At 37.3% G+C, this 23252-nt stretch overlaps 1 protein-coding gene across 7 annotated transcripts in view; it reads left to right on the top strand.

The window, feature by feature from the left end:
• EIF5B (eukaryotic translation initiation factor 5B) overlaps positions 1-23252 on the top strand; it is a 37609-nt gene that overhangs the window by 7042 nt on the left and 7315 nt on the right. For 4 of the 7 annotated variants that reach the window (XM_077173420.1, XM_077173424.1, XM_054627828.2 and 1 more), the window contains exons 2-17: positions 7530-7655; positions 7746-7851; positions 8206-8851; positions 9307-9527; positions 9700-9850; positions 11477-11572; positions 12445-12537; positions 13984-14067; positions 16260-16555; positions 17173-17280; positions 17398-17508; positions 18369-18436; positions 19585-19726; positions 21275-21406; positions 22050-22232; positions 22360-22521. In XM_077173420.1, the coding sequence (XP_077029535.1) occupies positions 7530-7655; positions 7746-7851; positions 8206-8851; positions 9307-9527; positions 9700-9850; positions 11477-11572; positions 12445-12537; positions 13984-14067; positions 16260-16555; positions 17173-17280; positions 17398-17508; positions 18369-18436; positions 19585-19726; positions 21275-21406; positions 22050-22232; positions 22360-22521 (2725 nt within the window). The remainder of the gene's footprint in view (positions 1-7529; positions 7656-7745; positions 7852-8205; positions 8852-9306; positions 9528-9699; positions 9851-11476; positions 11573-12444; positions 12538-13983; positions 14068-16259; positions 16556-17172; positions 17281-17397; positions 17509-18368; positions 18437-19584; positions 19727-21274; positions 21407-22049; positions 22233-22359; positions 22522-23252) is intronic. The other 3 variants (XM_077173421.1, XM_077173422.1, XM_077173423.1) reach the window with 3 other exon arrangements.

Genomic DNA, 23252 nt, shown 5'->3' with positions numbered 1-23252 from the left:
TAATAATGGAATCATTGTCTTGGGAGCTTGAATGAAAAGCAATTACCCTTTTAGTCAGATTTTACTTCCTTGCTCTCTCATGTAATTAGGTAGCTTCACCAGCTTCCTTCATCTATGAAAAATCACAAAGGTGTAGTTCCAAGTAAAACTCAGTTCAGTTGGGCTGCTGGACATTCAAACCCTGTGGTGTTCCCCAGCTGCCAGTGTACCTGCTTCCATTGCAGTGCATTCGGTGTTTATGGGTCCACAGTACAAACTAGGTGTGTGTCTGCTGCCCAAAAAGGGTTTTCTGCATGGACTTGTGGCCACAGGCTTGCCTGAGCTGATAAGAGGGGAAAATGTGGCTGGGAATGGGCAAGGAAGTAAATTCTTCCCTCCCCTACACCTTAGTTTGAGGAAAAGGCAAGAGGAGGGTGCCCTATTTCTGGGGCTGAGATTTTATTTTTATTCTTTAAGCAGCAGTGGTGGGTTGTGTAGCTGGTACTCAAATGGACACTCCTTCATTTTCTGGGCTGAGAAAGGAGCACAGTTCTTTCTTTCCTGAATTTCAAACTGTCTCAGTTATATGTAAGTTAAATGTTTTCAGTGGAGGAAAAAACAAAACCAAAAAAAGAAGCTTGTGGTGTTGAGTACTTTGATAGGCCAAAATGAGAAAAAGGCCAGGGCTTTGTTTTCATGTTTTGAATAGCCTTGCTGAGCCAGCAAATGCCTGCAATTTTAGTTTCATAACCCCCTTAAAGAACAAGTTGGTGATGTGGGGTTTTGAACAATTAAATGATTACTTCCAAAATGGCTTATGTTTTGGCACTGTTTAACCAGTTGCTCTAGAAGAACTTGAACTAGCATTCTGTCTTTCAAACAATCTTAATACTACAGGTGAAAACAGCTACAAGTATATCATTCAGCATTGGTAACTTGCTGGTTTTGGATAATTTTGTATTTAGAAATGCATCTTATTACTGGGTTTATGGCTCACATGTGGAGGATGGATAAGGTATTCTAGGGAAACAATGATAAAGATCTGTCTAGAGGTATTAGTTTTACTTGGTCTAAAACTACTGCAAAACCAAACACATGGAGAGAGATGTGTTTATGTAATGTAATGGTTTAGCTTCTCTTCAGTCTTTTTGAAGGTCAAGGACTTTTTTTTCTCAACCAAATAAAATTACTTAATGACAGTGAGGTTCTTTTGAAGGTGGTTAAAAGAGCTGGTGTAATGTAATTGATGAAATATCTCCAAGGTTGCCTCAGCAAAAACGAGTCTTCTGATTATGCAGGAATGTGGGCAGTGAGTTCACAGCAGTGATGCAACTTTCCTGCTGTGTCAACTTGCTGACTCTTCTGCCCCTTGCACATGAAAGTTTGGTTTCTTTGTTTCAGTCTGGTTTTAATTGTAATTTTCTTATGTTTCAACTTCACCTTAACAAAGACAGATGAAAACCAATCCTAAGTAAAAGATTTTTAGCATGATTTAAGTTAGCATGTTCACTGTAAGATGAAGGCAAGCAAAAGTAATCATATTTGTGTTGCTCAGTGCAATGGATCAAAAAGCGCTTGTAATTTTTTAATCTGTGTGTACACTTTAGTTTTGCTTTCAGCAAGACAGTGCTATCCTGTCAACTTTGTTTGCAAAGCTGGAAGTTGGATTTCCAGTAGTTTAGGGCTTGTCTCATTTTAAGCTGAATTCTTCAATTTATTTTCCACAGTTTCATTTACCTAATTTCAATAGAGTCAAATTGATATGAATGAGGGCAACTCAGCTCTTTTGTATAATCTATTGCTCCACTCTTTCTGTTCCTGAATGGATTAGTAGTTTTTCGTTGTCCTTTATCTCTGCTGCCTAGTCAGAATGCCATCTCTGTCATGTGTAGCTGCACAGTGCCTGTTTATAATGAAGTTTTTCCTCTGTTTGGGGATATGTATTGTAGGTACTGTAATAAGTGTACTGGAAGTCCTAATTGTGTGTGGCTTTAAGAAAGCATGGGAGGAAAACATGCATATTTGCTGGTGGTCTTGCTAATGTAATGAGCTTGTCTGTTATTAGAGAGTCTGTGAAATGCTCTTGGTCAGGCTTTCCTTCACTAGAACCAGCAGGGAAAGCTGGAAGAGCTTGTTTGGCAAGGAAAGGCAATTATGCATTTAAGCTGCAGAAGTTCATTGAGCAAAGAAAAGGATAAAAGCTTATTAACTCTTATTTCAATAGCTGTAGCTGTAGTACTGTCTTCCTGCATTTGGCTTTGTTTTCCTGAGCAGTGCTGAGGAAGTGTTTCAAATTTCCATGCCTACGTTTGTCTGTTACAGAAATTCTGTTGCAGACAGTATCTGTCCTAGGTATGGCAGGTTCACACTATGAAAATCCCTTAATGATGAATATATTAACTATGTCAGTACTTGAAGTAAGTTTTTAACCTTCCATGGAAGAGAGAAGTGATAAATAGTTGAAATGTACTTGTGTACATGTTCTGATGTACTTTATTAGGGAGCATTGATATTTTTTGTTATTTGAGAATTGTAGGTTTAAATCTTGATTTGGAGCATGACAGCTTCTGTTCTGGTGAGTGGTGCACTGATAAACACCTGTAATATTGTTGACTGAAAGAAATGGTGGAACATCAGAACTTAAAAATAAATCTTGCTAATTGTGAACAAGTATTAGAAACTGTCAGCTTCACCGTGTGAGGGTTTTTTAACTGAAATGGGAAAGCATGCCTGTAAAAGACTAGAGTGAACCCTAAAATGCGAAAACTAGGATTAACGTTAATTTCAGTATCTGTAAATCAGAGTTTGTGTTTAGGTCAACTCTGGTATCCAGATGGCTTCCCCAGGGAATTTCTAGGTTCTGGTTGTTGCAGGCTATTGCATCAGAAAAAGAACTCCATCCAAAACTGTGCTTGTTTCTCGTGTTTAAAAAAAAATAAACACCCCCTCAGATAAAATAAACCAAACACCTTAAGGTGTTTTTAGTATTTTTTGGCAGATGTGATGTATTAGCTGAGGGGTTGGTTGGTTTGTTTTTAAAGTGTGTTCCTATTCTTTACTGCTGTTTCCTTGCTGTAACAGCAAGAGAAACACAGCAGAGTTTTTGGCTTTTTTTCTACGGACTGTGCATCTATCAGTCACAAGATTTTTTTCCCTTTTCTGACTCAATAGCTTGCAACTGTGTGGGATCTTATAAATAGCAGAGCTACTGGATGTCTTTGTACATCTGACTGAGCAGCGGTAGGTGACAGCTCTTTCATTTCCTAGCTGTTTTATTCTTCCCACTGAAAGAAATTTAATACTTATCAGCAGGATTTGGAATTGTAGCTTTATTTGTTGTTGAACATATCTGTTTAACATGAGCAACTTAGGTTGTGTTTTGGGTATCAATTTCTGTTACTGGCCCGATCTGATGCTTTGTTTGTGTGAGTTAGGTTACTGAATTTCTTCTGTTGCCTATGTCCATCTTAAAAATCTCCAAACACTTACTTGGGATGGTCTGGGAATATTTGATCCTAGCTTTGTACAGAATGTTGTGTTAGGACAGCTTTTAACTTGTGACCCAGTGAATATTCAGGAATCTATCCTTAAGTGGATTCTCCCATGTAATACAGGTGTTCACTAGTCTGTGCAGACAACTTGTACTGAAACCCTTTTGGGAAACAGTAGAGTTCTTAATGTAGCTTCTAGGGCATTAAGGGAAATATTTTTTCAGTATAAAGTATGTAAATGTTTCTGTGTGCTATTTTAAAGATTTACATTACTGTAATCTTGCTTAAATGGCAAAAGGCAGTGAAATTGTGTAGGGAAAATGATAAGCACTTTCTTTTTGATTAGTGATGTAATTCTAAAGAAAAATATTTTTTTTGGTATATGAAATATAGTGATCTCTGTGTACATGTTATTGATTACTGCACTCTCCTTTAATTAATGTGACTGGTATTTTCCCACTGCAGAGTTTTGCCCTACCTTAGGCACAGACCTCTGTGGAAAAATGTCTGCAGCCATTTTTTTGAAAACTGCTTGTTTAGGTTTAAGTGAAGTACACACACCTAATTCCTGCTGTAATTTAATGCATTGAAATGCTGCTTTAGCAATATCAAAACTCTTTTTATATCTGGCAACGAAAATAGAGGCTGAAATCAAAGTATGTGAATAACAGAGGTGGCTTAGGCTTCGTCTGTGAAACAAAGACAAAGGAAAATCGGGGAAGTAACTCCATCTCTGCAGTGCAGTAGCACTTTGTTTTCCAGATCTCCTTGAGCCTCTTATGTTGGGGAAATGTGAGGGGTTTTTTTAAGTGCCAAAGCATTATGGCTTGAATGGTCTAAGGTAGTTAGTGAGGCTGTGAAATCTGTGTATGAAGTCTTCATACAAAAGCAGTTTGAGGTCAAAATTGAAAACCTCGTGAGCATTCCAGTCCTTTCAGGTTCCTGTATCAAGCCCTCTTAAGAGTTGGACCCTCGTAAAGGCTGAATGGAGACCTTTAGGAGATCTTGGAGAAGGAGGCTCCTGAAAGAATGTTTGGGTTTCTGAAATGTGTGTTGGGGGACTGCTTAAAAGCCTTTACAAGAAAAAGTTCCATGGTGTATGTAACAATGCCCATAGGAAATGTGATACATGTTATGTGTCTAAGTGTAGTGGTTCCTTATAAAAAGGAATAAGAATCACCCAGGAATGGAGGGGAGCACCTTCTTAATTTTCTTTTCAGCTTTCTTATGAAATCCTAGTGGAATATTATTAGAGTTTTAAAAGCTAAGGAAATTCAAGATCAGTATGGGAATAAACTTATAGTAATGGAAGCCAGGGTTTGAATTCCTTAGGTTTCCAATTATATTCTTACTTGTTAGTTCTTATGAATTATAGTTATATCTATAATTGCATGCAGCCTTAATTTTACTTCTTATTTCACTGAGGCTCAAATACTTGAAGCTTGCTCTGTCACTTCTTAGTAAATGAAAGTGTAATGGAAAGTATAGAGGATTTTTTGGTTGGTTTGTTTGTTTGCTTGGGGGTTTTTTGTTGTTTTTTTTCGTCAGAAACCATTGACCATTTTTTCAGGAACTAAACAATGAAAGACAAGTTTGGAAAGGCTTTTGTATTGATACTGATATTGTGACAGCTGGGTGATCATTATTATTAGTATTATTAACTATTATTATTATTATTCCTAAACTGTTCTTGCTGGTGGGTGTGAAAACTTAATGGCTGTCAAATAGCCTTTTCAGTGTTGGAGGTGGTTTTTTTTCCCCTAAAGAACTTTTCTTCTTGAAAGTTTGGTTGTAGTGAGTTGATTTAACAGCAAATAAAACCTTACCCTCTCAAAGCCTGTACCCTGGAGAACATGAGATACCACATGAGATATGACATCTTCTTTGTTTGTAGCAAAAAACCCATGTGTTTTGTGTTTGGACATAACTTTCTGCTAAACTGCATTGTGAAAAGTCAGCCTTGGTAATATCCATGTAAAATATGAGCTGTTTAAAGGCCTGGTGCTTTGGTGTCTGAACAACCACATGGTTAAGATCCTGTAGTAAGGGGAGCAGTGCAGCCTTGGAGGAAGTAGTAGTAGAGCACGTGTTTTGGTGTTTTAAATCTACTTCAAGCTTGGGTATGACTCAGTCTCCTCCATTAACTCCTAGAGGAAAAGAAGGTAAGCAAGTGGGCTTAATAAACTTGATACTCAGCACTTAATGCAAAAACAAGTTTGAAGGCCCATGTGTAGGCCTGGATATAATGTAGTTAGCCTGACATTAGGGCTTTAATTCTAGGTGTAGAAGTGAGTGGCGTTTTTATTTCAGCTGTTACCCCTGATACACAGCCAGTTAAACTGCTTATAAAAATGGCACTTTAATTGCTGGAGCATCAAATCATCTTAGGGTGAGAATGGCCAAAATGTGTATTTTCTCTTGAGGGAGGTGAGGATTACTTTAGAGAACTATTTGAATTCTCTAAAGCATTAACTATTTGAGACAAACGTTTCTTTTAACAAATGTATTACAAATCAGCACATGAGGAAGTGTTCCTAGGTGTATTTTAGGTGTTTTTTCTTTTGGCTAAAAGTATCTCTGGCAATACAGGTACTGTGAGGTACTTTGTTGTGCTGCTTTTTATTCGGTTTGTCCAGTCTACCCAGAAGAAAAGATAAGATTTAAAAATACAAATAATCAATCTTGGCCGTTAAAGAAATGACATACTTTGTTGCTTAATTGTGCTGTTGTCACATGGAGACAGTTTTTGGTGACTTGTGTATTCCAAATATATCGGCATTCACTTGCAGAAGAATCCAGCCCTTTCCTTTTTGCAAAGAGAACTGCAACTTAGACTTATTGAATTTTAGAATCTGTAGCTGACTAATGAAATACTTGGTTTTCTTCATTAAGATTCAACTTCTGGATTTATAAATTGGGACAACTGAAGCTCTGGTAATTTAGAATTTGCTGATATCTTGAAAGTCCTGAAACTGGAAGAAATTGATTTCTCTTTATTTTCTGGATATAGTTTTGGGTATTTGGTGAGTCAGCCTTTGGCTGATTTATCCTGAGTGGGTGCTAATAAATGAGACAGTGAAATTGTAAAACAACAGTTTTCTGTCCAGTTATCTAAGAGGCAGTTAAATGAAATATTAACAGCTTGTTGATTAAATGGGTTTTGAAACTGCAAGTTGTGATAAAAAGTAGCATCAGACCAGTTTTGATCTAAGCTCTAAGTGTGAAGCATAGAATAAGTAAGGCTCCTTTCTTACAATTGTACTGTAAGTGTGATTAGGTGGTAAAATGCCTGGACAAAAACTTCTTTGGCTTTCTTTAGGCCTCAGAGAGGTAATACTAGGGCAAGTGGTACAAATGATTGCTTGCCAACTACATTGGTATTTTTTATTATATGCTTTAAAGTCTGGCTTGGGGCTGGACTCTGTTCATCTGTGTGACTTTTTTTCTTGAAAGGTAATAAAATTTTTTATCTGATGGCAAAGCACAGGTAACTGTTACTGTGAGTTGGAAGCTGTAGAGAACTTTCACTCATTTGCTGAATAAAAATACAGCAGTTTTTTGTTTGCTAAAGGGTGTTTGAAGGAGCAGATAAATATCTCTTGGTAGGATATCCCCTGATTGTGAATTTGTGCTTCATTTTTACACTTTGATTGTGGTGGCTGCTTTTCTATCAATGACACCTGTGAATTAAAGGGCTGAACAACTTATCTTTTGGAGGACCAAAGTCAAACAGTCTAGTTACATTCTTCCAAGAAGTTACATCAAATTGCACAGCTAAACTTTCAATGCTGGGGTTGCAAGAACTGAATATGTTTTGTTGTTCCACCTCCCTTCAAGCAGACCACATGTGTGAAGGTTTTTTTCCTTCCCTTCCTACTGAGTGGAATAAGGTAACAGTGCATAATCGTTTGTTAAACATGGAGCATTTTTTCCTGCATTGCATATGTTTTATGATTGATTTTGCATTTTGAAATGTTTATTTTTTTATTCAAATGGCTTCTACTTATGTAAACTTAACGTTTGAACTAGTGATAACCCTGCTTTCCTTCTTCATTTTAGTGCAAAAGATGATATTGATATTGATGCCCTTGCTGCTGAGATAGAAGGTGCTGGAGCTGCAAAGGATCAAGAGCCTCAAAAATCTAAAGGCAAAAAGAAAAAAGAGAAGAAGAAACAAGATTTTGAGTAAGTTAGGGTTTTTTTCCACCTGCCTGATCTTACTTCATTGTCCAAAAACTCAGTTACTTAAGTGCCCTAACTTCTTTCTTATTTTAGTGAAGATGATATCCTGAAGGAGCTGGAGGAACTGTCAATAGAGGCGCAAGGAGGGAAAGTTGACAGGGAACAACCTTCTGCAGGAAAGGTGAACACTGAGAGGGAGGTGGGCTTTTTTAGTTGGAAATAATTAAAATATGAGATACTTCTGTCCCAGAGAACTTCTAGTGTAGTAGAAATCCTATGTGAAATGTGTGGCTAGCATGGTCTTTTAATTATATTTGATCATATTTTCATAGTAAAAAGTCAGTCACAAAAAAAATGTAGTCATGCTGACAACTATTCAAATCCAATCAGAATAAATCTTACTTGTGGGCTGAAGTATGGTACACTCAGCAGGTGCAGTTATTGCTTTCAGACTTTGTGCTCAATAAGAGAGGTTTTTCTTGATGTATCTCAATGCTTAGTTCATGATGGCAAGTAATTTTCATGGCTGATTATTGAATTGTTTAATTACCAGGTTGAAAATGACAATGAAGAAAGCATATCAAAGCAAGATAAAAAAAGAAAAGGAAAGAATAAAAAAGCCAATCTGGAAAATGACTATGACAGTGAGGAAGTGGAAGATAAAGATAAAAAATCTAAAAAAACTCAGAAAGCAAAACAAGACATGCTTTCTGGCAGTGATGATGATGATCATGAGACACAGCTTAAGAAAAGCAAAGGGAAAACGCAGAAGTCAAATAAAAAACACGATTTGTCAGAAGAAGATGAAACTAACATTAAGAAAAGCAAAGAGCGTGGGGGAGGAGTGTCTGCAGGCGAGAGTGGTGATGAATCAGATGAGGTTTCCCAGTCTAGAAAAGGACAAAAGAAAAACCAAAAGCCAAAGTCTGCTCCTGCTGCAGAGAGTGGGGATGATGAAGAAGAACCTTCATTCAAAGTAAAAACAGTGGCTCAGAAGAAGGCAGAAAAAAAAGAACGTGAAAGAAAAAAACGTGAAGAAGAAAAAGCCAAATTGAGGAAGCAGAAAGAGAAGGAAGAATTAGAAGGTGGTAAAGAACCAACAAAACCAAAGGAATCTCTAAAAAAAGCTGAAGAGAAGGCTTCTCCTGAAGTTACAGCAATCCCTGGCGAGAAAGGAGAGACTGCTGCAGGAACAGAAGGTTTGTAACATGGTTTCCTAAACTTTAAATTAAATACTGTAGTTTTCATAAGGCCAGAGAGATGCCTGGCATAGTGTGTTGGTTTATTTTGAATTGTGAATTCTAGAAATTTGGTAGCCTTGTCTGCCTGTGTGTTGGCTCACAGGCGGCTGTGTTTTCTGGCCTGTAGTTTGTTCAGGTATATGAGAAAACAAGCCAAATGGTGAATTCTCATTACAGTTCTGTATTGCAAGAGTACTTTTTCACTTCCCTGTTTTTCTGATACTTCAAGACTTCAGGCCATGATGTAAGAGAGCTTAATTGTTTTCATTATGAAATGTTTATATAGTAGCTAGTGAAAATATTCCTCATCAAATAATCATTTGATATTATTTATCATATTTGAAACATAAATTTTACTTAGAGTATCTTTGAAATTTCTGGGGTCTTTGAAAATATGCCTCTTCTTTCTGTAGCTGATGACAATGAGGGGGACAAAAAGAAAAAAGACAAGAAAAAAAAGAAAGGTGAGAAAGAAGAAAAAGAGAAAGAGAAGAAGAAGGGTCCCAGTAAAGCCACAGTTAAAGCAATGCAAGAGGCCTTGGCTAAAATGAAAGAGGAGGAGGAAAGGGCAAAAAGAGAGGAGGAAGAACGCATAAGACGACTGGAGGAACTTGAAGCAAAACGCAAAGAGGAGGTACCGTATCTCTCACTCCAAGGATAAAATAAGGGAGTAACTTTAATCTGTCTGCTTGCTGGTGCAGTTAATGAATTAATCCTTAATATGTTCTCGTAAACAGAATGTACTTGGGCAGCTTTTGTGTAAAGCATGCTATAGGGTTTCTGCATGTTTATTTCTCTTTTTCTAGGAACGATTAGAGCAAGAGAGGAAAGAAAGGAAAAAACAGAAGGAAAAAGAGAGGAAGGAGCGTTTGAAGAAAGAGGGAAAGCTTTTAACAAAAGCTCAACGAGAAGCCAGAGCCAGAGCAGAGGCTACTCTTAAACTACTCCAAGCTCAGGGTAAGCAGTAGAGCTTAATAATTATTAAAACCAAACTGAACCAAAAACCCCAACCAAACTTTATATCCATTATGGCTCTGTGTTTATTTTTTTTCCTGTCTGGAGCTAGGAGGGCAAGTACAGAGTGATTCCATGTAAAGCTGCTCTGTTGTCAAGAAAGGCAGTGTGTGCCCTCCTTTCCCCTTTATTTCTTAAGCAGATTTAAGTGCCTGTATTTTTATCTTACACTTTGAATATCCAGCTTTTTAATATAGTGTACTTGCAGTTTAAAGATGTTACTTGTGGAACTTAGGAAAAAGCACTTAAAGAAGTGGTGTACTCTAAAGGCCAGGAAAAGCACATGGGCTGTGCTGAAGGTCTTGTAAGACCAGTGATCTGGATCTTGTTGAATTAATTCACCTGCTTAGTTAGGCAAGTGCACTGTTTTGCTTCAAGAACAATGGGGAAATCCACAGAGAAGACATGTTTTTCTCTGGGATTTTCCAGGACTATGTAAGAGCTTTCCTCCTTCTCTGTGAAATATAATCTGTCTCCATTAGAATGAAATAAAATTTTCCAATATGTTGTAGGTAAAATTGTCCAATATGTTGTAAGTAAAATGTCCTAAATTGTTCTTGGTAACTGGTTTGTGACTAAAAAAAGAAAGTAATTTGTGGGAGCTGAGTGTATTTGTAGAGTACACTATCTGACACTTTACTGGTAGGTGGATGTATAAATGTAGGAATCTTCATAGCTAGTAAAATGTTTGGAGCTCTTGAAAGCTATTTCTCCTTGGTTGTTGCTGTAGCTAGTAGAATCTTTCTATTTGTGCCCCTACAACTGGATTTTTGTCAGATTTGCAATATTAATCACTCAGTACCTGAAAAAAATTTGAATGTGCAGCAGTAAATCAGTTTTTAATTTGTCTTCGCACCAAACTTCTGGTTTTGATGGAATCCCTTAATATATTACAGCTCCCACTTCCTGGTGAGGCAAAGATGAAGCTGGTGAATTGAACCTGGCATTATTTTAAAACCATCAGTATTGTACAATTAAAATACCCTTAAAACCAAAAAAACAAACCAAAACCCAAAACCCTGAACAAACAAAACAAATTGAAAAACACAAACCTTCCCTCACAGCAAAAGGGAAAATGTTTTCTGCTGAATAACTTTAAGCATTTAAGAAGAGTTCTGCCTGTGAACTGCTCCAAATTGTCTGAAACTAGGACCACTGGCAGACAGGTTTTAAGTCAATTTTTACATAGCAGACCTTAAATTGTTAATCATGACATTTGTGTTCATGGCGTTTTATGCAGGTTTGTGATATCTTCAAACCTGCAGTCGTAGAATCTGATTGCTTTGTTTAATTTTTGTTTCATTGCCATTGCCTTCCTCCAGTTATCTGTTTCAGTTTTTACCCTTCTTTTTGAGAGCAGCCAGGAGTATTTGAAGAACTATACTTCATTCAAGTTTTCTAGCTTTTGAATTCAGACTTTTAAAAATGATAAAATATGCATTGAACCTACTTTCTACTCTTTCTTTCTCCATCTTCCAGTTTCTGAAAACATATTCTTATTTAAACCAAAGTTTGTTTATTAATTACCTGGATTTTCTTTTTAACAGTTTTTTTTTGTTTGTTTTGCAGGTGTTGAAGTGCCATCAAAAGACTCTGTGCCAAAGAAGAGGCCAATATATGAAGACAAAAAGAGAAAGAAGCAGCAGCAGCCAGAAAATAAAGAAGGTGTAGTTTGCATATAGGGATACCTAATTGATTAGTCACATTTCTGGAAGTATTTCTAAAATAAATCAGCTGATCTTAAGCTAATTTCATTTTGGGGTTTAGATTTTCTAAATGTTGGGCATGTACAGGGTGTAAAGGCCTTTTACAAATGTGATGTTGAATGCTTTGTGTGCATATGTACATCAAATGCAAAGTAGTTTAAATAATAGTGACTTATAATTAAGTCTGAGTTTGTCCCAGGATCAAAATACATTGATCCTAGTTTTAGTACTTTTAAGTTGGAGACAGTTTGTTCATTTGCTTTCTGGTATATAAAACCAGTTTTCAGCTCCTGTGCAAGTTATTCAGAGCAGTTCAAAGAGCTTGCATTTTTGAAACCTTGGAATTCATTGCACTGGTAGATGTAGGTTGAACATGTCAGTTTTTTACTTTTGTGGTTTTTTACTTTGCTCCAGGGGATTACTGTGGCTTTTCTCAAGCCTAACCCTTAGTTTAAAAATTTCAGATGTATTTCTTACTTAGCTATTTTTTCTTCTTTTTATTTTTTTTTATATTGGTTAATTGCCTGCTTATCACTTATGGAGTGTGTGTAAATAATTGAAAATGGTGCTTATCTGAATCGTATCATTAAATTTTTTTTTTTTTAATGGAACAGTAGGGGAGGTGTGGGTAGTTCACTAGTATTACTTCATTTTCTCTTGTCTTTTAAAGAAAGTGAAGAGTTTTTAAAGTCAATAGCTGACCTATCTTATAAATGTGTTCAACTGCTTAGAAGGCCAAGTGTTTTCCAAATAAACTGGAGTGGAGCTGTCTGTGTAAGTCAGCCAATTTGCACTTTGAAAGTATGTAGCAACCAACTTCCTGTCTTGCAGTTTCAGAAAGTGTGGGAGTAACTTCCCCAGCTGAAGACGCTGTAGAACTGGAAACACCAGTGAAAGAAGAGGCTCCTCTTCCTGTAGATCCAGGTTGGTGGTAATGCTAATAAATTTCAAACGTTTAAGCTTGTGTATCAGTGCTGCATGATGTCAGTACCTTGCTGGATAGGGCTGAATGGCCATCCTTTCTTGAGGCAGTTGCCTTTTTTTTTTTTTTCTCCTTTCTTAAGGGAGGAATTGATTAAATTTTATGGAGTAAAAGGCATGAAGCTTCAAAATGAGTGTGGTAAAGGTTTCTTATTCTGGGTGAACTCCAGTGTTCAACTCCAGTGTTCAATTGGCTTGATCAGTTTTCTCAAATGAGCACATTCAGTGCCTTATTCGCTCCCTTGACTTGTCACTTGCTTTTACAAGTCTGTTTTGTCAACAGTTGGGTGGAGGAAGGGAGGAAATAATGCTGCTTCTAGAATTGATAGTGCAGTATTCACAGTGATTGTATTCTTTCTGCCAGGTGTTTTGCTTTCACAGGTGCTGAATGAAGAGGATATATGTTAGCTTGTGAAACTGAGTTATCAGCAACTTTGCTGATCAGACTGTAGCCCTCATCTTTGCCTATACACAGCACTTGCTTGGTCAAAATCACATTGTACTGGACTTCTTTCTCTGCAAGGAGACTGTTTCAATTTTTACCTTTCTTAAGTCAGACAAATACTGACAAAATGTGCTGCTTTTGAAAACAAAGCTGAATGTGTCCAGTGATTCTAGCTTGACTTATCTCGTGATGGCCATTCCACTGCCTTAAGAGAAGGGCTCACTGGCAGAACATTAATTCCTAGCTAGTATTCTAGCAGTGTGGAACCTAGTCTTCCTTTCAGAGAGCTGAGATTTATGACATGTGTGCTGCAGCAAACATATGTTGTATAATGCCTCTTTTGGAGAGGGTTGTATGTTTGCATTTTTCCATTTGTCTCTCACTAAGAGCTGCAGTCTTTTCATAAGTCTAACTGAATTCCTGCTGAATTAATATGTTTAATGCTTCTGGAACCCATGGTATATTTATGTTAAGGCACCTGATGTCCTTTTTATAGACAATTTGTATATTCTCACTAGTTAAAATTCTACTGTAACTTGTATTCTTGCTTCTCTGCTAGTTTGTTTGTTACACATGGTGACTGTTAATTGGGCAGCTCCTTGCAAGGATAGTGATTGTGGTACGGGTTTGTGTGGCAGGCATTATGCAGGCATTGGCATGATATGCAGGCAGGAACTAGATGAGTAGGTTATCTGTCTCTTCCACAAAAGTTTGTCTAGGCAAAGATGCTAGCACTACATGATTTTTGTGGAGAGAGTTGGAGATTATTTTTTAAGTATGCTGCATCTTCTTTTTATGGAGTGTGGAGATACTTCAATAGAATTATGGTAACAGCAAACCTGTGAGTTGCAGTTGTCAGTATGTCAAAAGAAGGAGCATCTAAAAATGTTATATCTTGCTGGACTGACTTTTTTTAACTTCAGTATTGGGTTTCTTGGTTTCAGAAGAAAAAGAGGAAGAAGATGACACAGAAGATGCAGGTCTGGATGACTGGGAAGCTATGGTTAGTGATGAAGATGGAGAGAAAGGTGGGCATGTAAATACCAAATGTACGTTTTTTCTGGTTAAGAGGCTTTGGGATAAGTTTTCTGTTTCTATAGAAAACATTATTTTACTTAGACTTTTCCTCTGCTCTGTTAGATAAATTGTAAGGTAAGTATAATGATAAATACATACAAGAACCTCTTCTCAAAAGCAGAGCTTTCAGAAGCCATGCAAATACTGCTTAAGACAACCCTTTGGAAATACTCTTCTGTGGAGTTACCATCTAAAATAAATGAGTTGTAATTTTTTTGTCCTTTGTTATGGGAGTAGAAATCCTCTTCTCTAATATGTGCTTAAACCATCTCTGTGAGCTTTGGGAAACCTTTTACCTGGGATTGTATTTCTCTAGTAATCATTTCAAAGCTGTAGTATTTTTATTATGTGAGTCTGGCAGCATCTAAGAGAGTACCCCTGTGAGAAGTTTTCAAAGAAGCGAGGGAATAAAATGGTGTGAAGGTGAAGTGTGCATGTGTTATAGTAAATTCTTCTCTACAAGGAGAGGCTGAAAGAATTGTGATTGCTCAGCCTGGACTAGAGAAGGCTCTGGGGTGACCTAATTGCAGCCTTCCAGTACCTAAAAGGAGCCTACAGGAAGAATGGAGAGAGACTATTTACAAGACCATGTAGTGACAGGACAAGGAGAAATTGATTCAAACTGAGAATAGGTTTAGTTGAGAAAGAGCTTCTTTACTGTGAGGGTGGTGAGACACTGGAAGAGGTTGCCCAGAGAAGCTGCAGATCCCCATCCCTGGATGTGTTCAAGGCCAGGTTGGATGGGGCGTTGAGCAACCTGCTCTAGTGGAAGGTGTCCCTGCCTTTGGCAGGGAGGCTGTAACTAGATGGTCTTTGAAGTCCCATTCAGCCCAAACCATTCTGTGATTCTATGATATGCTTTTTTGAGAGGCAGGTTTAGAAGAAAGGGAAGAATTGCCAGAACATAAATATTCCTGTGCATGTCTGCCAAAGGCCATATTCTTTTTGTGCTCAACAGCAGTGTTTATGGGAAACTTGGGGCTGTGCTACAGTGCAGGGATAACTTTCTTCCACTGGTGGAGGAAAGTTTATTTCTCTGAGCTGTCCTGAACAGGAGTTGATTACTGGACTTGGTGCTTCCTTAATGTCTTAATTGCTTCTTAAAGACTATTTATTCATCAAGCACTTGTTACTTGCCTATACTTCTGACACCTGTGCTTTTGAGTGTAATACTTGACATACAGATACATACTCCAGAATGGATTTAATTCCAACACAGATGTGTTCCTCTGGTGCTTTTGAGTTCTAAGAGCTGCTTGCCTTCTTGAGTGTTTTAGTCTGGCACCACTGTCCTGGAGAGGACATAGCACTTCTTACTGCTTGGCTTTGAAGGCACTGCCAATGGGATACAGAAAAAGAGCCTTCCTAGGAATTAGATTTAGTGTATTACTAAGCTGATGGACTATGAATGTAGCAAAGAAATGTTACTAATCTCTAAGAGCAGTGAGCCTGCAAGCAGTGTTGTAAGGAGGACAGTCCAAGGTTTTAAAGTGATCATCAGCTTGCCTTGTATGATTTTACAGGTGATTATAAATGGGAAGCTTTCAAAGAAAGAAAATTACTTATTGATAATTCTTTTTGTTTGTTTATTGAAGAATTCCTATGAAAAATTCTCATCTTCTCTGAACCATCTAAGAAAACTTGAATATGAGATTTTTCTTAATAGGCATAAAAGAGACCATTTGTTCTGATTATTATGTCTGCTTAAATGTGCCTTCCTGATCAGTAGTGTACAGAATCCATATCGTAATGATTTGGAGTATTTTGGCTTTATTAAAAAGGGATTGGTACATTATTCCTTTATGAAGTGCACATGACTTTAAAGAATGTCTGAATGTTTGCAAATAATGTTAAACATAAGTGTGCTGATAATATCATTCTTCACTCCACCCGAAATTTGCTTTCTTTCTGGATTTGAAACACAAGCCAACAACTCTTAACATGAAACACTTTTTTTTCTGCTTTTTTTTTTTTTACATTGGAAGTTGAAAAATGATCTTGACAAGCACTTATTGTAGAGCCTACTCTCACTCCTCATTCTTCTCTAGTAGTCTCTCTTGCTTTTTTGGTGCCATCTCTCCCCAGAAGTGTAAACTTTAATAGAGAATTTTTACTTTACTCTTTTTTTTTTTTTTTTTAACAGAGAGCAAACCTGTCCATATTGAAGTCAAAGAACAAAATGAAGTGGATGATGAAGAGGAGGAGGAGGAGGAAGAGGAGGAAGAGGAAGAAGAGAGTGAAGAATCTGAAGACAGTGAAGGCAGTGAAGATGAGGACGAAAAGACTTCAGATGAGAGAGAGCCAGACTCCCAAGCTATTGGAAAACAATCTATGGAAAAGAAGCCCAGCAAGGAAATTAGCTCTGATTCTGAGTATGACTCTGACGATGACCGCACTAAGGAGGAGCGTGCTTATGACAAAGCTAAACGGAGAATTGAGGTATTAAGATACACTTGGATTCTTGTGTTGTATAACAAACAGATTAATTTTCAGTTTATTTCGTCAAATTTGTCAAAATGGTGGTTGTGTCAGGGCTAATATTTTAGCAGGTTCAGACATTGTATTAATTAAAAAAAAAAAACTTGGTTTTGTGTGAAGATAAAGTATTTGTTTTTAGGTAACTTGACCACAAAGATGGCAACTTAAGTGTTGTTCCCCTCCACCTCTATATCCCTCCTAGAAAAAGAGGCTTTTGTTTTTTACAGATAGATATTTTCAAGTTCTAAAAGATGTGTCTAAACTGTTCAGTGCTTTCGTGGCTGCTAATGTTCTTGGTTTCCTCACCCAAGGTGCTTGTTCAGAATGCAGCTTCAGCAAAGCTACTGTTAGTGCTTATAACAATTTAGCCTACTAGAATGTTAGAAGAACCAACCAAACAAAAATGTAACTGTTAGTCAAAAATTTTTGATTTACCAAAAGAGGGATGACAGACCTTAAATTGCCTTGAAAATATAAGTCCTACAACTAACTCTGTGTTTGTGTGTATGTAATCAAGTCAAGAGGGGAACTGTGGTTTTTGGTTTATACTTACCAATTTTTATGTGTCTTTTACATAGAAACGACGAGCTGAAAACAGCAAAAATATGAACACTGAAAAGCTCAGAGCACCAGTTATCTGTGTCCTGGGGCATGTAGACACAGGCAAGACCAAAATTTTGGATAAGGTAAGGTGTGGAGTGTGAAAGCACTGCCTGTGCCTCTTGTTTAAGCATTTATTTTTTTGGTTGAAGACAGAAGGAATTAGAGTGTGCTCAGAAGTTTCTGGTCTTTTTTGTCTTTAGCTCCGCCACACTCACGTGCAGGACGGTGAAGCTGGTGGTATCACTCAGCAGATTGGTGCAACTAATGTTCCTCTTGAAGCTATTAATGAACAAACTAAGATGGTGAAAAATGTAAGTTACAGCACTTCAACAACTGCATCTTAACAAATATGAAATGTAGACTAATAAAGGCCTTGTGAGATTTCCTGGCATGGACAGATGTACTTCCCCCCACCTCTAATTTTGTGGTCTATTGTTTTTTAATTCCTATCATTCCCCCAGCAAAGGGGAGGCTGTCTCATTTTTCATACATTTGATTTCAGTTAATGCATTACTGTTTCTTCAGAAAAATATGAAGGTACTGTTCACTCTGTTCTGGACAGTGCACATATGTACACAGACTGCTTACTTGTCGGTTTTTTGATTGTAAATTGAGACTCTTGAAACCTCTTGAGTATATTTTGTGTTCAAAACTCAGCTTTTGCTGTGTGTACTGAAATTTGGCCAATTTCTGGGTGATGAATTTTATCATGTTACAGATAGTAGTATAGTAACTGTTCTGTATCATTTGTTTTGGATACTATATCCTATTTTGCTTGCAGAAGCAACTGGCTGTCAAGCCTTGGTGTAGTAATGGCTTTTTCCAAGATTTAACTCAACTCAGTAAGCCTGTAAGCTTAGGAGAGAGGAGAAAATCATCAAGCCAAGGATGGTACATCTCACTACTCTGAAATGGCTTTTCTTCTGTAGGCTGCCTTGTCTTGCAGATTTTAGCTTAGCCTGTGGCCTGTTGACACCTGAAGGAATGTGCTGCATCATTTTTTTTAATGTTGAAATGACTGTTGACTGATTTGGTTTATAGACGGTGCTGGCCTTAAAATATGTATCTGGATTTTTGAAGTGCAGACTGTCAGTAATGTTGCCAGCTCTTATTTTGTTCTTTTTTCTTCTTGTGTAATCTCTACAAGATGGCTAATATTTTGAAATGTTAGTTTGACAGAGAGAACATAAAAATTCCAGGCATGCTGATAATCGACACTCCAGGACATGAGTCTTTCAGGTAATGTTTTCTCACAATGTTGTACTTCTCAGAACTGATGGCAAAAGCATCTGGAGATATTCTTAGCAAAGTGTGGTCTTTGCTTAATCCATTGTTTTAGTTCTCACTTGAAAAAAAGTCCAACAAAACCAACTTAAAGTAGAGGAATTAAGTGGATTTGCTTCATTTGCAGGTGCTTTTTATATCTGGTTAATTGCTGGCCTTTTATAGCTGATTAATTTTCTGTCTTCGTGCCAATTGAGCCATGAATATCTGAAAAAGCATGTAAATAAATAGTTAGTGTAAGAGGAAAGATGGAAGGAGGAAGCTAGCTGGAGGAAAAAAGGTGAGGATTTCAGGTGACCTAAGTAATCAAAAAATTAAAACTTTTTTCCTAGTCTCTCATTCATAGTGTCCCAGTTAAGATAACTGAGTTTCTAAGACTGGAAGTTACTAATTACCCAAGTCATCTGAGTCTTAGCAGAGATCAAATGCATTCTAGGAACACCAGTGGCATACAGGCAAGCCACTAAATCAGCTTTTAAGAGTAAAACATGACAAGCATAACTGAACTCACTGAGGGGAGATCTTGGATGAAATCTCGAAACAGAAGGATTAAGACTTTGATGTGATATTTTTCAGTAAAAACCTTTGTAAGCATTGAAATGCTGTGTTTTGGAGCACTTGGTAATGTTCAGATCAGTACCTTGGCATGATACCTCTTACAGCTTCTAGCCAGGTTTTGTTTGCCAACAACGTGATGATAGTCTCTTTACCTTGTATTGTATAAAATCATGATAGTCTTAGTGTTTATGCAGTAAATAAAAAAAGTTTTGTTCAGGTTTTACACTCCTGCATTTCACTTTAGCTGTCTCAATTGTTGCTCAGAAAATGATCAGAACATATCTTGCATTGTAAAAATATATAATAATAAAACTTTCAGGATAATAATAATAATTTCTTAATGTAATAATTTCTTACATTCATTAATGTATTTTGTTAAATGAAAATTACAAAGTGTCATTTGAATGGTTTACATTTTTGAGGGGAAATAATTGATAAGCTTTAGCTTTTTGTTTGTCAGAGAAGTTTGACATTGTACTTCGTGTTTTTATAAAGGTTCTGTTGCTAAATAACTGATTTTTTTTTCCTGTCTTTTAATGTCACAGCAATCTAAGAAATAGAGGAAGCTCACTTTGTGATATTGCTATACTTGTAGTTGACATCATGCATGGTTTGGAACCACAGACAATTGAATCAATAAATCTGTTGAAATCAAAGAAATGCCCCTTTATAGTAGCTCTCAACAAGGTAGGATAGATTTTTTATCCTAATAGTATATTTCTCCACTCTAATAATGCATTTGGCATTTGACAATTGTCTTTTTTCTTCCTTGAACTGGAATTTTTTTTGTGTAAAATCTGAAGGGGTGGTTCTTGGGTCCTGTTGTTGCATTTTTGTGTCCTTGATACCACAATGGCTCCATAGGAGCTTTGCAGAACAATCAGTTCTTGGAGTCCTGACTGGTAAATTTTGTTGCCTTATGTAACTTCTCTCTATGATTCACCCTTCTGGAAGTTGTACTTCAATTGTGGGGTTTTTTCCTTGTGCCAACTTACATAGATTTGTGTCCATTTTCTGATAAAATTCCAACACAAGCTTCACCTTGACAAGTCATACTTCATTTTAGCCACTGATACTGGTCAGTTTGACTTGAAGACAAGCTGACTTTAGGCCATGGGGCGGTAATGTTGATCACCGGTGGAAAGTGTTTTGGGCTTTGCAGTATTAGATGGAAAATTTACCAGTTCTTTTCAGCCCTGTTTTTAAAATCCTCTGCATGAGAAATTACGCTGCCTTTCTGTGATGACTCAGTGAATTATTTTATATATATGGAAATTACTCACGTTCAATGACTTTGGAAGCCATCTGATATGCTGAGGGAGAGCTGTCAGAAGGCTGTTTGTGTGCAGTGTAAAAATTGCAATATACTTCAAAAATGAAAGGAGCTTTATGATGGAAGGTGGTTGGAACTGAGGAGGCCATTATCTCATTGCTAAAACCAGCTACTTTTTGAAAGAATACAAACAGCCTCTTGGATGGAGAGGTGTCCAGGCCTTATGGCAGAGTAGCAGAGAGTTCTCTCTTGGTCAGATCTGAGGACCCAGCTGTTACTCATTGCCATCAAAGGCCTACAGTGAGCCTGAAATTATATAACTATGAGCTCTTGCATTTTAAGTTATAGTTGTATTATTTGACCAGGTTATAATCAGTTTTCTTAAGATGTAGTTTTGATTTCTACAGCAAAGATATTTTTGGGCTAAGTCTGTCCTGCTTTGGCAGCTATCATGGGGAAGTGTTTCTGAAATACAGTTGTGTCTTTTGAACAACCCTTCTCTGGTCCCTTCTCTGTAGCAGCATGGGACAGGGTCCATATTTACCAGTAAATTTTAGGAGTTCTTTATAAAACTAGTGTAGTCTCTTTTCAGGAAAAAACACAAACACCTCTATGGTTTTGGGGTTTTTTTATGTGTATGTGAATCTATAAACTGGTCTCTTCTAATGTTTTATTTTAACCTTGGTGTAATTTATGCACATAAACTTTTTTCATATGAAAAAAGATTACTATAGCTTGAATTTTTAAAATCTGAAGTAACATTGCTATCCTGTAATACTGCCTGACATAAACAGAGCTAAATATAGCAGCCAAAGCAAATAAGAACACTTTAATTGGATTACTGGAGCTGATAAAAGGCTGGCTAAGTTGGTTGATAAAGTATTTCTCACTGATGATGTGGCATAAGCATAAAGACACCCTTTAGTAAACTGCATAAGATGACATACTGTTGTATTTTCAAGATTGATAGGTTATATGACTGGAAAAAAAGTCCAGATACAGATGTAGCTGTCACCTTAAAGAAGCAGAAAAAGAATACAAAAGATGAATTTGAAGAACGTGCAAAAGCTATCATAGTGGAATTTGCAAAACAGGTAGGTTGGAATATTCAAGCTTCTTTGCTTAAAAGTGCTAGTAAAGAGGCATGTGGTGGTTTGGTTTGTTTTGGGTGAGTGGGTGGTTTTTGTTTCATTTTGTTTTTTCCCCTTTCCTCGAAACAACTTGGAATATCAAGAAAGCTGTTGCTTCTCTTCTAACGTATTGGTGTTAACCTCTTATAAATCAAACTTTGTTGTTTTTGCATTTTGCATAATTTTTACTGCTCTGTCCTTACTGCTGGTTTGGAGAAAAATAGCTAATTTCTGTGCATGGTCAATGGATAGCAGTTGAGGTTTTCTGTCACTGTTCTCTTTCTCTTTGGGAATATCCTGAGAGAATCCCATCTGTCTCTTTCTCTTGGATGCTGGCAGGGTATGAATCCCATCAGTTCTGGGAACTTCCTCTGTTGGTGACATACAATGCTATCTAGAAGCTAGATGGGGTAATTAGCTTTGTAGAATTATCCCACACTACTTCCAAGTGTGGATTGAGGCTTCCATAGCATGCTGTCAGTAACAGTGTTGGCTTTTTAAATTGGGATTTTAAAAATGCAGTGCTGTTTGCCTGGGGTTGAATGTTACTGTCAATACTGATGTGTATATGTGCTTTTTCCTGTGTAACTGTTAATCCTGATTGCAGGGCTTGAACGCTGCCTTGTTTTATGAGAATAAGGATCCCCGCACTTTTGTTTCTCTTGTACCTACCTCTGCTCACACAGGGGATGGCATGGGCAGTCTGATAGCTCTTCTCGTTGAGCTCACACAAACCATGCTGACCAAGAGACTGGCTGAGTGTCAGGAGCTGAGAGCTCAAGTCATGGAGGTAATACAGCAACCCTTTCTTGAAATTCATATAGAAATTTCTCCCTTCCCTGCATCTTTCCTTCTGGTAAAAACTGTGTGTTTGCAGTGCTGAAATAGGAAGTGACTTCTTTCCCCCTTTCATTCAGGTGAAAGCACTGCCAGGCATGGGCACGACCATAGATGTTATTCTGATTAATGGACGTCTGAGAGAAGGAGACACTATTATTGTTCCTGGGGTAGAAGGTCCTATCGTGACTCAGATTAGAGGTCTGCTGCTGCCTCCTCCTATGAAGGAGCTACGAGTTAAGGTATGGCAGCTGTTACTCTGCTGACATTTATAACCAGGAAAAAATTAAATCAAGCTTTATAAAAAGAGAATGTAGTAGAATGTGGTTATATTAATGGTATCTAAAGGGGGCTTCAAGGGGAATGCAGGGGAAATCTGGTGTCTTTTTTGAAAATGTTCATGTTGGGATGTGTGTTGTCACAGCAGTGGCAAAGAGAATGATCAAGGAATTACCTTGCAGTGAGGATTATGGTGTGTATGCTTTAATAAGGGATTCAGGTATGTGGCTACATGTGAGAGGGAGATGCCCATCTCAAATGGAAATGGAGTGTACTGGTACAGCAACTTCTGAGTTAAAGTTATAATATTAGTAGAAGTGGTTTTTTAGTAACAAAAACCATATACACTTACATTTGAGAAAAGTGAACACATGAGTTTCTAGGGCTGGTTGGTGAGTGGTAGTGACCAAGACTTCTGCAGAATCTGCAGCCTCTTGGTGCTTTCAAGAGTTGTAGGTTCTGCTCCCCTTATTAGCCTGAGGAGAGGCCCTGAATTTGAAATCCTTCCTGCATGGCTTTCCTTGAAATGAGGAGACACAGAATCAAAAGGCTGTAAATAAATTAATACGTATATTAAGATTAATGCATGCAGTTCAAAGATGTTGAAAAGAACTGCTTTGATGTTTCCTGTTTAAAAGGGAAGGAATAAATGTCTGCACAGACTTGTTTCAAGGCAAAGAAAACCATATAGATA

The sequence above is a fragment of the Agelaius phoeniceus genome, chromosome 2 (genome assembly GCF_051311805.1).
Source record: "Agelaius phoeniceus isolate bAgePho1 chromosome 2, bAgePho1.hap1, whole genome shotgun sequence".
Taxonomy (NCBI): Eukaryota; Metazoa; Chordata; class Aves; order Passeriformes; family Icteridae; genus Agelaius; species Agelaius phoeniceus.
The sequence above is the reverse complement of the archived record's forward strand: the minus strand, read 5'-3'. Positions and strand labels throughout refer to the sequence as shown.